The sequence below is a fragment of the Chrysemys picta genome, chromosome 10 (genome assembly GCF_011386835.1).
Source record: "Chrysemys picta bellii isolate R12L10 chromosome 10, ASM1138683v2, whole genome shotgun sequence".
Lineage (NCBI taxonomy): Eukaryota > Metazoa > Chordata > Testudines > Emydidae > Chrysemys > Chrysemys picta.
In genome coordinates this window covers 20487051-20504652 of record NC_088800.1, presented here as the reverse complement: position 1 = coordinate 20504652, position 17602 = coordinate 20487051, and the positions used below count along the sequence as shown (strand labels likewise).

General features: G+C 43.5%; 1 protein-coding gene across 7 annotated transcripts in view; it reads right to left on the bottom strand.

The window, feature by feature from the left end:
- The window catches only part of FBN1 (fibrillin 1), a 215640-nt gene that overhangs the window by 72454 nt on the left and 125584 nt on the right, over nt 1-17602 (bottom strand). For all 7 annotated transcript variants that reach the window (XR_010590988.1, XR_010590987.1, XR_010590990.1 and 4 more), the window contains exons 22-30: nt 17217-17354; nt 15079-15129; nt 11778-11903; nt 10588-10815; nt 8270-8395; nt 8046-8174; nt 6358-6483; nt 6082-6207; nt 4618-4740 (exon numbers count right to left, since the gene is read on the bottom strand). Coding sequence is in view for 2 of the 7 variants with exons in the window: in XM_005304018.5 (XP_005304075.2) it covers nt 4618-4740; nt 6082-6207; nt 6358-6483; nt 8046-8174; nt 8270-8395; nt 10588-10815; nt 11778-11903; nt 15079-15129; nt 17217-17354 (1173 nt within the window). In the remaining 5 variants the exon portion in view is untranslated. The remainder of the gene's footprint in view (nt 1-4617; nt 4741-6081; nt 6208-6357; nt 6484-8045; nt 8175-8269; nt 8396-10587; nt 10816-11777; nt 11904-15078; nt 15130-17216; nt 17355-17602) is intronic.

Here is a 17602-nt window from a genome sequence, read left to right as displayed (position 1 = left end):
TTTCCTCCAGGGCAGATTGGCAGAGGCCCTGGAGGGTTTTCGCCTTCCTCTGCAGCGTGGGGCATGGGTCATTTGCTGGAAGATTCTCTGCATCTTGAAGTCTTTAAACCATGGTTTGAGGACTTCAATGGCTCAGACACAGGTCTGATACAGGAGTGGGTGGGTGAGATTCTGTGGCCTGAGTTGTGCAGGAGGTCAGACTACATGATCATAATGGTCCCTTCTGACCTTAAAGTCTATGATTCTATGTAATTTCTGTATTAATAAATCTAGATGCAGTGTCCTAGGTTTTGTTTTTGTTAGGTATTTTAAACTATTTTAGGGTCTAAGGCCCTAACCCAGCAAGACACTTAAAATATGCTTACTGTTAAACTTGTAAGTGCTCTCATGGAAATCAATGGGACTACCTGTGTACTTAAAGTTAAGCATGTGCTTAAGTGCTTTGCTAGATCAGGGCCTAAAAAAGGTCCTGCAGATCCACAACACCCATCGACTTCAGTGGGAGTGAAGGATGCTCAGCGCTTCACAGAATTATGGCTTGTTAGAATTTCTATTGCACTTTACAAATAAGAAACCACAAGCAATACATTTCCAAAGAATTACTGCACTTCACTTGTGGTTGAAGTCAGTCTTCTGCCTGGTACTTCCCAAAGTGGTAATAATCCAGAAACGTACTGCCTGTTCATGCCTTAATATACTACAGAGTGGCAGGGAGACCGAAAGAGAAAGAACGAAAAGAAACCCTGGAGTGATTGTGTGCATGATTCCACAAATCTTTACTCATTCCCTCATTCCCTTGGCTTGACTATTCACGTAAGTAAGGGCTTGCAGTATCAGGCACTAACTTTCTAACTCCTTATTCATGTATCTATTATTTCTTTTACTTCACTAACCAAATATTGAGAAACTGCAAGACTAGACCCTTTGAAATTTGAAGTTTCAAAGGTGGTAATGTTGGCTTTTGCAGCCAAGACTTTGTAACAAGATAGTATGATGGTGGGCAGTTGTGAATAGCTGGCTTCTGAACAAAGTCCTAGCTTGCACAGCACTTAGGGTTGCCAGGCATCCAGTTTTTAACCAGAAGGCCCAATCAAAAAGGGACCCTGGTGGCTCTGGTCAGCACCACAGCTCCCTGCCTGCCCTGGCTCCACTTGGCTCCCGGAAGTGGTGGTGTGTCTCTCCTGCTCCTAGGCACAGGAGTGGCCAGGGAAGCTCTGTGTGCTGCCCCCGCCCCAAGCACTGGCTCTGCAGCTCCCATTGGCTTGGAACCACGGCCAATAGGAGCTGCGGGGGCGGCGCCTGCAGGAGAGGGCAGCACATGGAGTCCTCTAGCCACTCCTGTGCCTAGAGGCCGCAGGGATATACTAGCTGCTTCTAGGAGCCACCTGAGGTGAGCACTGTCTGCAGAGTGCACCGCCTCCCATACCCCAACCCCCTGCCCCAGCCCTGAGGCCCCTCTTAGAGTCTGCACCTCAACCCTGCCTTAACACCCTGCCCCAACCCTGAGCCCCCCACACTCTGAACCCCTCAGCCTCATCCCCCAGCCCAGAACCCCCTCCTGCACCCAATACCCCTCATCTCTGGACCCACCCCAGAGCCCACACCCCTAGCCAGAGTCCTCAACCCCCACACTCCAACCCCCTGCCCCAGCTCTGAGCCCCGTCCCGCACCCCAAGCCACTCATCCCCGGCCCCACCCCAGAAACTGCACCCCCAGCCAGAGCCCTTATCCCCCACACCTCAACTTCCTACCCCAGCCTGGAGCCCTCTCCCACACCCTGAACCCCTCATTTCTGGCCCCACCCTGGAGCCCACACCCCCAGCCCGAGCCCTCCCCTCCACACCTCAACCCCCTGCCCCAGCCCAAGCCCCCTCCTGCACCCTGAACCCCCACTCTCACCCAGAGCCCTGCCCCTCCCTCCCCCCACACTCCAACCCCTGTCTCAGCCCAGTGAAAATGAGCGAGTGAGTGAGGGTGGGCCTTGGGGAAGGGGGTGGGGGGAGGCATGAGTGTTCGGTTTTGTGCAATTAGAAAGTTGGCAACCTTAATAGCACTGGCAGGGTATAAATATGCAAAGACTCGCAATCAAATTCAGAATTTTTTAGGCCCTTTGTCAGATTTGACTAGACCCGCCTGTGGACACGTCTATAGTACAGTCAACTTTTGACTGCAGATGCTAAGAGCCCATCCCTGTCCCTCCAATAAAAGGTCAATCAATCATTTCCTTTTGACATTGGAATGTTATGAGTTGTTAGATTTATAGCTCTATGGGTTTTCAAATCCAAGTCTGGGGTTTTCTTTTTGCTTCTGTTTGCATGGACAATGGGTTCAGTTTAACAAGCCTTAGGGCCTTCTTACTAGGGCACAGTGTCTCATCTTTCTACTGCCCTGTAGGGGACGTTCCTGGGTGGGCCGGGGAGGGAGAGGGGCAGAACCAGAGGCAAATGCTCTCTGGTGATTCTCAGCAGGTGCAGCTTCATAGTCCTTCAAGGCTGCTCTAAGTTATGCTGGAGGCCAGTTTTGTTCCCAGCTGAGCCAAGATTAGGGAAGCCAAAAGGTGGCTTAGACCCACCTTCCCCACCCCTGTCTCTTGCTCTTTCACATACACAAAGTCCTGCTGGCACTAGGATTCTGATTTCACTTTCTGCACACTTTTGATTACGTGGTTCTACTTTTGCATTGAAAATGTGCTCAAAAATGATTTTTGGCAAGTTTTGGATGCAAAGTTACCTTCGCTAGAAATGTGACCCATTTCTGCTCGCACGGGAAAACTACTTCTAATCTAAATATTTTAGGGTACTAGATCTCAGGGTCCATCGTGTTTTCATTTTTCTAGTTGAGTTCTGCCTTTCAATCCACTTTAAAACTTCTTTACGCTGCTTTAAGGATGGTATTCAGTGGTCTTAATGTAAATGACAATCTGGTTTGAGGTCTATAAATATTTGCAAATTCTAAACGCGAGACCTCTCTTTTCATTCAACACAGAAAGGCCTCCATTTGTCAGACTGTAAAGGTAACCGTATTCCAAGGGATTAACTACATTAGATTTTTGATGTTGCTTTTTACTGTGAAGGAAATTTTGGGTAGAACAGAGTCAGGAAGGGAGGATGGTTCATGGTCTGCAACTACTCAGTTCTAGCTGGCAACACGCTACCTTGCTCTTGTGGATCAGAAGTGGGTGGTGCAGTGTTTGGGTAGCACAAAGCTGGGGGAGGGGCTGGTAGAATACTCTTCTCCCTAACCCATGTGGAACCCTCTGGGCACAATTCACATTCTCAGCTTGTGTACAGGACCAGGACTTGGCTCCCAATGATGACACTGAGCAGTTAAGTTGCTCACAACATTTTCTAAAGATCACTATTGAGAATGCAAGAAAGTTGCCTAGCAAGATTGATACCAATGAGGTTTTAGAGCGTCTGAAAGAGATTCAGTTTTGAAGTAACATGGAATAGTTATATTTGGCTAAGAGGGGACATACTCACTATTGAGTCACAGAACAGGAGTAAGAGACTCTAGTCTCTCACCAAACTAACCATTACTGTACATACATATCTCGGGTGACTATAACAGACTCATAATTGTTCACCTCGTGTTGAAAACCTTATTGCTTATGACTGTGGACCCACGAGTTTGATCCCAAGCCTGTTGAAACCAATGGGAGACTTTTCATTGACTTGAAGGGCTTTGGATCAGACTCTAAAAGTCCAATTCATAAGGTAATACTTTGCACTGGAGGAGAAAATTCACCTACTACACAAAATCAGGGCCACCCAGATGGAGGGGAAGTGACGGTCTGCCCAAGTGCCAGCATTTGAAAGGGTCCCCAAACTGAGTGGCATTGTGACCTGGTGCACAGGGTCACAACACCACACAGGTTTGGCCTGGCCATCCCTCCTTCATGACAGAGGAGTGACTGGGCCACACCCAAGCAGGGCTACAACCGTGTGTGCTAGGTTGTAACACCCAGAGCAAGAAGCCAGGCTCAGGTCCATGGGACAGGAGCTGTCACTATGGGGTGAATGAGGGGCAGGGTTGCTCTCCAACACCTCTCCCTGGGGGGTCTCATCTCAGTGTTTTTGCACCCTGGGTTGGGGAGCCCTCAGTTTCAGATTTTGCCCCAGGCCCCCAAAAACCTGTGTGTGGCCCTGCAGAAGATAAAATAGTTTTTTCTCCCAGACTCACAATGGACACTGATCTTTCCTGTAATAGCAACAGGCTCTGAAATAATACAGCTACAGCCAGCTGTAGAATGGACAGCTAGAAATATGTATCTTTTTTTGCTGAAAAAAGGGTATTTCCCTGAGAGCTGGTGAGCTGGAAGTTGTGAGGTTGTGACTTCGGTATTGTACTCTTTCCCCCAAGGAGAGAACCAAATTCTGCCATGCATAACATTTAGCTACATTATTTATTTTTTACTTTATGTAATATTTGTCCAAATAAAATATATTAATCATAACATGTTCAATTCAGAGTTTTAGGCAGTTTGCATGGAGAACTGTAAGAATTAATGAAGATAACTCAGTATAAATGATTTCAATCTGTACTCTTAAAACTACATCTCATTTTTCAATACAAAATAAAGAGCTTTCAGTACAAATGGTCACAAAGCTACTTTACCAGTGCAAGATCTGTGGTCTGGCATTAGTGCAAAGCCTGATTTACAGCTACATTCATAGCTGCCCTCTGAGTTTGTACAGAAGGTGTCACAACCTCCATTCATTATGTTGCATTCATCAATATCTAGAAGGAAAGAAATGAAAGTTAAACACACACACACACATAACTTTTTTGTTAAGCATATTTCAGGGATACATTCTGGGCCAATTTAAAAAGGGGGTTCAATCCAGCATCTACATTTGCGCACACAATTTCTCACTTTTTACATGCCCGCATTTGCAGGTGCAGGTATTTGGATGCATATGTGGACATATACATAGGCACATCAGGGAATGAGATGTCCAATTAACTGAATGCATACGCAAATGATCCCATACTTCTGTCTCTTTCTGGGTGCCTAGATAGTCCCCATTACTGTAGTTCCTGAATCCCCTGAAGTCAACAGAAATGCTTGTGTAAGGGCTTACAGGATTGGGCCAAAGTCCCTGATTGCACACAACTTATTCAGGCAGGATCAGAGCCACTGATTTGGCATGTACATCAGAATTTTTCAAAATACGAAAAGTGCATTCATATTTTTTGTACACAGTGTCTGGTATGAGTTTAGAAGCCCTTTCTGAACTTATGGCTTTTAAAGAAACTGTCAGTGGAAATTTATACAATAGAGATATTTACAGATTAGCTTAAGGATAAATGCCACTGAGCCACACACACTATTCTACTCTACCAATGCATGGTAACCTAAGAAACGCCAATCTGAAATAAAATACAGATCTGAGGGATATCACAATGCATTTAAGTGTCCTTAGTTACAACATTTTACACCACTTTAAAAAAATGTTTTTTATATCTACTGGTTAATTTACCGAACAAAATAATCCAATAAATAAATATGCTGTGTAAATACTGTGAGTGTTGGCTGGGCAAATAGCAAAGAAAATGCGGGCACAAGGATCAGATTTGAAACAGTAACGTAACTTCCTCGATCTCAAAGAAAGGGATGTGCATGTTCAGGTTACTTCACACTGCTTTGACACTGTGCCTGAGATCAGTCAATTGGATGTAGTTATATTTTATTAGATAGAAACAATTCTTTACATCAACTCTTCTTAGGCTACATCTACACTACGGGGGGGGTCGATTTAAGATACGCAAATTCAGCTACGCCAATAGCGTAGCTGAATTCGACGTATCGCAGCCGACTTACCCCGCTGCAGGGATGGCGGCAAAATCGACCTCTGCGGCTTCCTGACGACGGCGCTTACTCCCACCTCCGCTGGTGGAGTAAGAGCGTCGATTCGGGGATCGATTGTCGCATCCCAACGGGACGCGATAAATCGATCCCTGAGAGGTCGATTTCTGAATCGGCGGGTAGTGTAGACCCAGCCCAAGTGAAGTGACAAGCATTAATTGGTATTCTATGTTCATTAATAATTACAGCTGCTCTGAGGATCAAGTTCTTACCAATACAAAATAATTTGTCGGGAGTGGACTGATATCCAGGGTTGCAGGCACACTGATACCTTCCAATCAGGTTGACACAATGTCCATTTCTGCACAGGGTGTGGCTTAGGTCACACTCGTTGATGTCTATTTCAAAAGAAAAAGGGAACACATTTTAAGTCTCTGCACTGCAGCAATGTTTGAGTACATGCCATAAATGCATGCATAGTTAGAGCCATGAAATGCAAATATAGAAATGACCTATATACGGTGCACATTTTGCCCGCACCATCATACCTATACACGCGGAGATATTTGGAGCCAGTTGATGACCTGGAGGACAGTCACACTGAAAGCTTCCTTCTGTGTTTATGCAAACACCACCTCGGCACAAGAGAGGATTTCGCTGGCACTCATCAATGTCTGTAAAAAGAAAGGAACACACATCACTGCTGGAGCTAAAAGGCCCTGCATGCAACAGAGAATAAAGTGCTGGTGCTAAACAGCAACATCTGGAAACAAGTGTTTGTTTGATCCTTGGAATTTTGAGAGTGCATATATGCAGCTCCTGCCTATGTATCGCTCCCTCTCCTGGAAATAGTATTCTGACCCCTTCCAGCAGCTGATCCTTCTCCTTCACACATCCAGACACACACCCTCTGCCCTGGTACTTACTCCCCACACCCTCAGAGAATCAATAAAACAGTTCCTCCCTGCCCTGTGGGCAATTTCCTCTCTTCTCTGTTTGCCTCTCTGCTCTGAGCTCCCTCCCCACCCAGACATGTGCTCCAGGTCCACCAGCTTCCTTTTGCTGGCTGAGAACCCAGTAGTCAGCTTCAGACTGAGACAGCAGGAAGGGGCTTCAGAAGGAGTTCCTGCTGCAGAGCTGGAAGGGTTTCAACCAGTGAGGAAGCAGGGCAAGGCAAGATTCATTCTGGGTAAGAGCCCCAGGCTGCCAACCCATTAATTCCTGCTGGAACCCCATTTACTACAATTATTGATCAGAAAATGACCTGTCTCCTAGGAGCGGGGGGGGGGGGGGGGGGGGGGGGGCCAGGTTATACTAGTGTGCACATTCCTAAAAAAGAAACGTACTTTCAAAAATGTCACTTCACATCACTGTGTACTGTCACTACATGTTTTGAGGCCCTGCATCAGTCATCATTTAAAATGTATATTGGAGCTTTTCAGTGCTTGAATTGAGCCCCTCCTTGCCCCCGGCCACCCGTCCCTCGCATCTCACCCACCCCCAAAGAGTCACATTCTGCTCTCATTTTACATAAAGTTATTCTTGATTTACACCAGGGTAACTCAGGGCAGTCTGACTAACAGTGATGATACATAGTAAAAAAAACAACAACAAAAGCTGCTACTAATCATGCTATGCAGTGCTGTGCTGCCAACTGGGAGATGGGGATCTTGGGGATGAACTGAGAATCTCTGCCCTTTGTGCATTTGTGCTTTGGCCCCCTAAAGAGGCCTACAGAGAGCAAATTCATTCTTGAGGTGAATCCTAAGCACCCACTTTAGGATCAACCCTGAAATGAGTTAAGTACCAATATTTACTTTTCATTATTTTTAACTGAAAATTTCAAGCACAAAACTCAATGAGCATAGAGTATGTTGGAATAACAATCCTTTGAGTGGAGACAGGCCAAGCCCAGGATCTTCTATCCTAACCCTTTCCCAAACCCAGCCCCTGAATGTTAGTGGTTCCGATAAAATGAACCAAGACCCAACTGATGGATTTGACTAATAAGATTCTGCAAATCCAAAACCAGCCTGATTTACCCACTGTGCAAATGGAACACAAACAGAACCTTCTATTTGCCTTCCCAGTAATTTGGAAGCTAGATCTGGAAACCAGATCAGGAAACCAGTCCTGTTTCAGTTTCCAAAACAAAACCTGACTAACAAGGCTTTGCAAAACCAATCCCAATATATAGACTCTGTGCCCCATCTTTGGTATATGATTTAAAACATACCCATGCAGTTTTTCATCATCATAAATCCACTTTCATAGCCTTCAAAACATTGACATTCGAAGTCCCCTGGGGTATTGATACAGATGCCTTGGCCACAGAGATCAGGAGATATGCGGCATTCATCAATATCTGAAATACAAATAATTTTAAATGCATGTTAAAATATAATTCAACATCTGTGTTTTCAAGACAATGTTCTGAAAGCTACCAGGTAAGACTTTTACCTGTACAATTTCTTTCTTCAGAATCAAGTGCAAATCCGCTGTCACATTTACACTTAAAACTGCCAATGGTGTTTCTGCATTTTCCATGGGTACAAAGACTTGGGATCATTTTGCATTCATTGATATCTAAAAATGAGACAAAGAAAGGTTTGGTTATTTTTAGTAACTATCCAATTTAGTAAAACTTCACTAAAAGAGATTCAGGTTAGTAAAATTCTAAATCCAGCTTCTCAAAAGCTGCAACTACAATTTTGTGCATGCAAAGCACTACATTCAAATAAGAATGACAACATGTAAGCAATTATATAGCCCTTTTCATCCACAGATCTCAAAAGTGCTTTACAAAACTAGGAATGTATTATTATTCCTATTTCACAGACGGGGGAAATGAGGTACAGCCTGTTCAAATTTCATTTGGACATATGGGAACAAAAAGAATTGATGTGAAAAAGAATGTATTTGCAACACACAGTAACAAATGTAGAGAATGATTTGAGTGAGGATCTTTTGAAAATTTGATCCTGTGTATTTATTTAAAGTAGTTCATTCCCTTTTTATGATTTTACAGATGAACACAAAGACCTTCACAGATGATGCTGTCAGTAGGAGGTGGAGTGAAGTGACTTCACACATTTAGTTACTAGGGAGAGTGGAACTCTGTAAACCAATACTGAAGTAACAGTAAGTTTAGCAGCATTTGCTATGTAACTAGGTTCTAATAGAGGCCTTCATTCAATGCAAAGCTATTCAAGCTCCAAAAACCTCTCAGCTCCTTACCTTCTATGATCCTGCACCATAAAATACAGGGCTGCTGGGAGGCAGGATTTGGCACTAAGACAACCGGTGATCTAAAGTCTTGACTTCACATCATCTTAACAGACCACATTACTAAGTTCCTATAAACCACTTTCCATGCATATGACAGCAAGAACTAGGCCTGCATACCCCCTAAAACTTGCAATAAGGGGCCATCATGTGAGCAGTACAAAGGACTCACTACCTTCAGAGTTCAGTGTATCACATCTATCATACTCCCACCTCTTTCACAGCCTGGAGACCGCAACAAGAATTCATACTGAGATTTACCTACATAGTAATGCAAAGCACTAACACACATGAAGCTGACCCCCAGTTTCTTTTGTCACTAAAGGCTAATTTTCCTCCTTTATCTAACAGAGTCTGATCCAGGGCTCACTGAAGTCAACAGAAAGACTTTTATTAGCTTCAGAGGGCACTGGGTCATGCCCATAGTGGCCAAAAGAACCACTCCATCCCCTGATTTCTGAAAAAAATAAGACTTCCATGAGTCAGAGAAAATATAATTACCCTAAACAAAAGCATATGTTACACTTCTTTATGGATAATTAATAGCCTGGTAACTGTTTATAAAACTGATCCCGAAACAACCACCACCAATTGTCATTCTCATTTGTGTTTTCCCTTCCTTTCAAATACTAAAGCATTTGGGTTTTCGGTTAACTAGTTTCTTTAAATGCCTTTTCCCAAACACATCCACATCCACTTTCACTTTTGATACCATGTCGCTTAATCTAACTGGTAACCAAGGGAAGAAGCTTTCAGAATGAGGTGCCAAGGTGGCACTACCCCACTCCCATTAATGCTGGAAATTTACCCCATAGAGACACAACATGATCTAAATGAATGAAGTCTTCATTTGCTGTTTCTACCTTTAGAATATAACAATTTGGCCAACAAACTCCATGACTCAGACTCTAGTGTAGGTTCACTTTTGCATGGCTGAAGCTATCTTTACAGAACATGGTATGTTTCTCCCCCCTCCTTCAACAGCTGTGCAAGGATTTTCAAAGTATTGAGAGTCTCTTTCTCCCTTGATTTCCAAGGCAATTTAAGCATATGTATCAGGCGCAGTAAGCAGTGGTTCTATAACATTTCCAAAGTTGGCTACTCATTTTGTTTCAATTTATAAGGGGCCGGGGCCAGATTTTCAAAGGAATTTAGGTGCCTAAAGATGCAGACAGGCACTTGGTGGAACTTTCAAATGTGCCTACAGTAGGTTAAGGGCCCAGCTCCCAGTGAAATCTATGGGAGTTAGCTGCTTAGGCACTTTTAAAAATCCCACTAGGCTCCTATCTGCATCTTAGGGTGCCTAAATACCTTTGAAAATCTGGCCGAATGTCCTTATTCAGTAATCATTCCATCTTTAACCAAGCCCTAACTCCTGCAGACTTCAAGTCCATAGGAATTTAACCTGAGTAAGAAAAGAGTAAAAACTAAGGAATGCCATCAAGATGTATCCCTCAATGGCTTTACAAATTAACTGAAACCCCCTTACATACCTTTAAAGAATGGCTTTCCATTTATAATCTCTCCCCTACTAGCAAATCCAGGTCCTCTTGGACAAAGAATTTCAAATTCAGGAGTTGTCTTCACAGGACATTCCTCACATTCAAGGCCCCATGCTGCACCAACAGAACAGCAGCAACTATCCATTCGGTGCCGGCCTGCTATCGGTAATGTACATTCTTCATCTTCATGCTTCAAGTAGCAAGTCTCCAAGCGAATGTCTGTTGGGTAATTAAATAGTGAGATGATGAAAAATTATGTGTGCACATCCACATGTGTGTGTTTAATGAGCACAAGTGTTTGAATTTATGTGTATTTGACAAAAAAATCTGCCTCACTGGGGGGCTGGAGGGACAACATAAACACAAGAATCTTCTCCCAGAATCCCTTCTCAGTAGGGCTTGCTCCATTTCCTCAGATCAGGAGGATGCCAGAAATACCGCACAGCTCTTCTCACTGGAATTACTGGCACTAAGCTCTGGAATTAACATTTCCAGATTTAATAGGCCTAAAACTTTCCAGGAAATGGGCCTCAGCATTTGAGGTCAGTTTTGGATCAGGGAAGAGAGGGCATCAAGCATTCCAGTTCCGCCATAACCTGTCTTTGTCCAACAAAACTTGAAGATTTGCTGTTAAAACAAGGTGAATACACTGCGGATGAAGTCTATAGTTAGCACCTGAAACGGAAGTCTTTTTCTGGACTTTCCCCACAAAGAGATGTAGAATGGGGAGAAGCAGTACAGGCTCTCTCAAACTCATGTGTACCTCAGCCCTGGCTTGGAGGGACCGCCTCTGGGGATGAGTGGGACTAGTCTCCACATCCATTCTAACCTTGACTTCTTGCTGAGGCCAACCAATAAAGGTTGCCAAACATGGCCAAATTTGCTGGGGGTGTTATAACATTGACACCTGCCCTGTGGGAAATGGACCACATAAGTTTCTGACCCCCCATCAGATGAGTTTTGGTCACTAACTATGCTACCTAGTCCAAGTTCCAACTGGCAACCTGGAGTTGAATGGCTCTGTACACCATTACTGATCCCATTTTAAAATGATTATGAATAAAATCTATTCCCCTATTTACAAGAAAGTATGGAATGCAAATCTTTGTTTGACATACTGAGATTTGGGTTTCCTCCTCCCCAAACATGAAAAAAACCCTGTAAAATAGCTTAATACCTACCAAGACATGTCCGTCCAGAGGCATCTAAAACCATTCCACTGGAACACTGGCAAAAAAAGGAACCCAAGGTATTGACGCACTGACCATTCGGACAAACCCCAGGAAACACTTCGCATTCATTTACATCTATTTCCAGACAAAATTATAAAAATGAAAATCAATGCAACAAACATACCCAATTAGAAAAATATAACATTTTAACACTTCCATTTTAAGAATGACTATGTATCAATCTGCAAAGTCTGGCAAAATTCCAAACTCTTGGGATTTCCTATGCAAATCAGACCAAACTAATTAATTACAGCCCCCTGCCACTGATTAAAACATATTAAAAAAGTGTTGTCAATTGCACCTTTGATATGTCTATTGAAATCAGGTTCATAAATAAAACAAAATTAGGTCACTGAAAAAAGCTGTCCTACTGCATGTTCATTATGAGACAGATTTTTAAAAGTATTCAGGTGCCTAAAGATGCAGTCAGTCATCTAGTGGAATTTTCAGAAGTATCTAGGTGTCTAACTCCATCAAAACAAAATTATGCAAATGTTTAGGAACTTTTGGAAATCCCACTAGACACCTATCGACATCTTTAGGCACCTACATACTTTTAAAAATCTGGCACGATAGCTTTTTCAACCACTTGTAACATTACTGATTAATTTAAGTTCCTGAACCTATGCCTGGTGAGCATGGAATTTAACTTGATTGTGTATAAGCATCTGAATTGTATTTTTTAAGAGGTAAACGCTGTACTATTTTGTATGATGAGGTGTAAAGCATAATTCAGCCTGCTGAACTAGGATGGCCTGAGCCTGAATATAAATAAATGGCGTGTAATGTCCTTCCACCTCCTCCTTCTGTGGAACATACCATATTTCGCACAAAAATAGCTTGACCGTTTTTGTTGAAAATTGTCTTGGAAATTAAATTAGAGGCCAAGATGAAGCATCAGAAATGTAAGCAAGTAAGGAGGGAGCAAACACAGGAGGTTAGACTGGAAAGGCTCTTACAACCTGTAGTTGCATTGTGCAGTCAGAGAGCGAAGCCAGGAAATTGGTCGCTCAGATTTGTAGCGTTGCCGACTCTCGCAATATCTTCATGAGTGAGGTGAGTCTGGCCTATGCTGGAGCCAGGCTGGCTTTGACAGGGCTCCAGAACACTTATGAATATCAATTTCTGAGGTAAAACTCCACTGACTGGCTGCCTTCTCCATTACCTCCTCCTGGGAAAGAACCCCTCATGGAGCTGCTTCGGGCAGAGCTTTCCACCCATCCCCTCAGGCAGCCAACAGCATTCTCACTGGAGGGAGGGAAGGAGGAAGCCGAAAGAGTCCAGCAGCGCAGGGGGTTCTATTATCTCTTCCCCTCCTGTGAGCCAGGGGTCAGGCAGACATGGAGGTGAGAGCTCGTGCACCAGGGGCCAAAATCACCTTAATACGTTTGGGAACAGTGGCAACACTAACCTGTCACACATGTTGGGGGAGGGCAGAGTGAATTTAACAATCAAAAGACAGACAGACCCATAATACATCATCTTTTTAAAAAAATCTCCTGATTTTTGGGGTGTTAATTTTTGGGGTTGGCAATACTGGATTTATTAGGCTTATAGGGTGAAATTCATAGTAGGGAAACAGCCTACGCAAGACTCTTGAGCTGGTGGGGGAGGGCAGTGTGGCCAGAGCTGCCACTAGGGGACCTTTGCATTTCTTGCGCACTCCAGAGGGGTATGTGACAGCTCCATGATGGCTGGGAAGTAAGATCATTGGATTCATGATTATGTGAAACAAATGGAACAGACTTCATTGTCCAAAGTGGCAGATGACCTGTGGACACTTTCAGCTTCAGGGTTTGTCTGTGGGTTGGAGGCATGTTGTTAATTCCATCCCACTCGCCTCAACTTATTTCCCTGCACAAAACCCATTTTACACAAACCGTGTGTGGGGAGGAGCGAATATCACCTTGGGAAGCCACTATTACCATTTGGCCCCTCCCCCCCAATACATTTCCTCGGCAAATATTTTCCCTGCATCCTCTGATTTGAACAGTCCTTATGTTGGTGGAAGCCAAATGCTACTTTAATACGTTAGGAACCAGGATAACTAGTGTGAGAAAGTTTGGGCTATTTTGGCCCACTGGAATGATAAGGATTAAAGCATGTAACAGTTGTAAACTAAAGTGCTGGTAAAATAAATGCTGAAAGCATGGTGTTCACATCTTGGATTAATAAATTTCCATCCCAGCAGTGTTGAAAATGTTCTAAGTGTTTCCTCGTGAATAGAGATAGGTGGGGCCACTTCCCCCCCACCTTCTTTCACTTACACACTCCAGAAAGTATTGCTGAGGTCAGAGAAGTTCTATACAGTGGGTCTGGGGTATAGAAGTGCCAAGATATTCAGTCACCACTTGGAAAGCGCAAGATACATGTGGGGGTGTTCTACTTATTTGATTTTTTGGTTGTGTTTAGTTTGTTCATTTGTCAAAAAAGTGCTTCTTTCTAGAAGCCACATATGGGAATAATTTGTTTTTAAAATATTTTAACTGCAGTGTCATGTCAGATTGTGTCAGTCATGATGACCTGCTACAATTTGAGACTCTCTGAGCTTGTGCATGGTAGGGAAATATACAGTACAGTTTTTTGGCTGGGGTTCAAATTAATCCATAATAAGGAGGGAAAAGGGCGTTGGGGCTTTACATTTTCACTGCACAATATGTGATGATCTCACACACTGCAAAAAAAAAAAAGTTTTAAAAACCAACCTTTTCTTGAATTAATGTTTTACCGTGGCTTGAGACAGATTTCTTATATAACAAGAGAATGACTGAAATCTAAAGCTAGAAATTATTAAAAAAGAAAAATAAATTATTTAAATTTGATTTTAAATTCCTTTTTACAATTCTATTTTATTTATATATGCTTATTGAGTGTTTTAATGATAAAATCCTATTATTATATCATAATGCTCCACTTCTCTAATTGTTATTACGACACAGGATGCATTTTATTTTGACCCAGTATTTTACTCCACACTCAGAAACAATATTAGAAAAGACAGAACCCATCTCCATAGACCACTCTAGCTTATATTTGCAAAGATGTGCATTCTGAGTGAGTAGCATCAGTCTATGTCATTGTCATATATCACCCAGTGAGACCATATTAACCCCAGGTGTAAATCTAATGAGGCCAATAGAGTAACATCAAGGATGAATTTAGCTCTGATCTTCCATAGCAAACATTAAACCTAAACACCAGTATTTCATCATTCAAAACATGATTTATGTTTGAAAGTAACAGTAAATACCTTCACATAATGTTCCCTTTATTCTTGAAAATCCTTTTGAACAGATTGGGTCTGTAAATAAATAAACAAACATGAACTTTCAGCGTACAGCGTATGATTTACTTTATTAACAAAAAAGAAGACCCAAAACAGTAACATTTCTTCCTATGAAAAATATGGGCGTCTGGAAAGTAATTTCTGAGATGATAAAGTCACAGAATAGGATAGCTACGTTAACAATGGAATGGACCCTTTCCTCACTAACCAAACTAAACTAAAGGTGGAGTTAAATGACTCCAGCTTCATTCACAGCAATTAAATACATTAAAACGTTACCCAACAGGAGTCACAATACATTATAGTCATTGAGCTCCTAGGGCCACATTTACCACTGGTGTAAGAGTTTCCAGTGAAGTTTGATGGATGAATTTAATGCAGAGACTTCAACAGTATGCACATTTCAGCCTTAGAGAGCAGGATCCTCTTTAAATGTCTGGGTTATCCACCTTTCCCTGCATCAGAGTATTTCCACTGAACAGTTAGATCTGATTATCAAGCAAATAGACAAGGATCTCAACACATCTTTCCTCAGATGTAGGATTCACTGTGTTATTAAGTAAACCAGGGTTTGTTACAACAGGGGCTAAAACCTCCATTACTACTCTAAGGTCCATATGTCTGCTAACCTTTCAGTGGGAGCTCTGGAGCCATCCATCTAATGCTGCCTTGACAGGGTCCCTATATCACGAATTAGGATAAACTATAGTACAGGAATATGAAGTATCACAGAATGTAGGTGTGGTCCAGTCCTTCAAATCTAATTGCACAACATATTAACGTAAAGCTCCAAGTTCAGGACATTGTATGACCAACTGGTGACCCTCAAGCATTACACTGGCTCTTTTCCATGCTGGGTGGGAAAAAGGTGAGCAACATTATTTTGTAATGCAAATTTTACCAACCTGTGCCTGGCTGCTATGGAAGTGTTGTTGGCCTGACTCTAAACAGAGCTGGCTGAAATTTTCAGAAATACTGAGCATTGGTGTGCCTAATTGCTATACGTGCCTGTCGTTGTACACCTACAACTTTATACCATCTCTTAATAGGGCAGGCAAGGCACAGAAGTAGCTTTGTAGGTCCCAGCCAATGACAACTGACCTCCTTGCCCTACTGGCCACACCCACAATGTGTAACATTTGTGCAGAGCTGACCCTACGTATCTAGAAATTAAGACCATGTCTACTACACCTTTTTAATGTGCCATAGGTACACAAATGGTCACTGGCCTCTGTTTTAGTCATTAAAAGTGTAAATTAGGTGCCAAATAATTTTGGAAATCTCAATCACTTGTCTTTTTTGTAGGCTTAGACCTGTTATACCAAGCCCATCTGACTGAAATACTAGGGTATTCATGCATTTCAGTAGCTTTATACATTAAAATGTAAGAGGAGAGGAGGAAGCAGAACCATTAATATGACTCTTATCACAGTTGTTAAACAGGAATAGGGGAACTGTTAGAATAAACCAGAGGTGGGCAAACTACAGCCTGGGGTCCGCATCCAGCCCTCCACATGTTTTAATGCGGCCCTTGAGCTCCCACCGGGGAGTGGAGTCCGGGGCTTGCCCTGCTCTGGCGCTCCAGCTGGGGGCTTGCCCTGCTCTGCGTGGCTCCTGGAAGCAGTGGCATGTCCCCCCTCCAGTTCCTATGGGGAGGGGCAGCCAGCTGCCCCCACCCAAGCACCACCCCACAGCTCGGGGAACGTGGCCAATGGGAGCTGCAGGGACGGCGCCTGTAGACGGGGCAGCACGCAGAGCTGCCTGGCCACGCCTCCATGTGGGAGCCGGAGGGGGGACATGCCACTGCTTCTGGGAGCTGCTTGAGGTAAGCACCGCCCGGAGCCTGCACCCCTGACCCCTTCCCATGCCCTAATCCCCTGCCCCAGCCCTGATCCCCCTCCCGCCCTCCAAACCCCTCCGTCCCAGCCCAGAGCACCTTCCTGCACCCCCAACCACTCATCCCCAGCCAGAGCCCTCACCCCCCCACACACCCCAACCCCCAATTTTGTGAGCATTCATGGCCCGCCATACAATTTCTATACCCAGATGTGGCCCTTGGGCCAAAAAGTTTGCCCACCCCTGGAATAAACCAATGATCTTACCTCGTTCACAGGGTGTACATGGGCTACCCCACGCAGCACCTAGCGAGGAACAGCACTGGGACTTGAGAGTTGCCCCATTAATATTTATTTCACATCTTCCATTCACAATAGTCTGCCAACAGGTGCCTTTTATAGTTTCTGTTGGAAAAAACACAAGACGCTGCCATACAGAGTACTTAACATTACATATATTCACATAAATACACAACACACACACACATATATAGAACGGTTAAGTCAGCATGCAAAACTTATAACTGACACTATTAGAATGGAATATATTAAAAATGTTCTTATTGTACACTTCCCTCTACTGAGCCACATTCTGAAACCTGACTCCGTACTGAACCCCTACAACTTCCACTGACTTCATGCCTATTGATCCC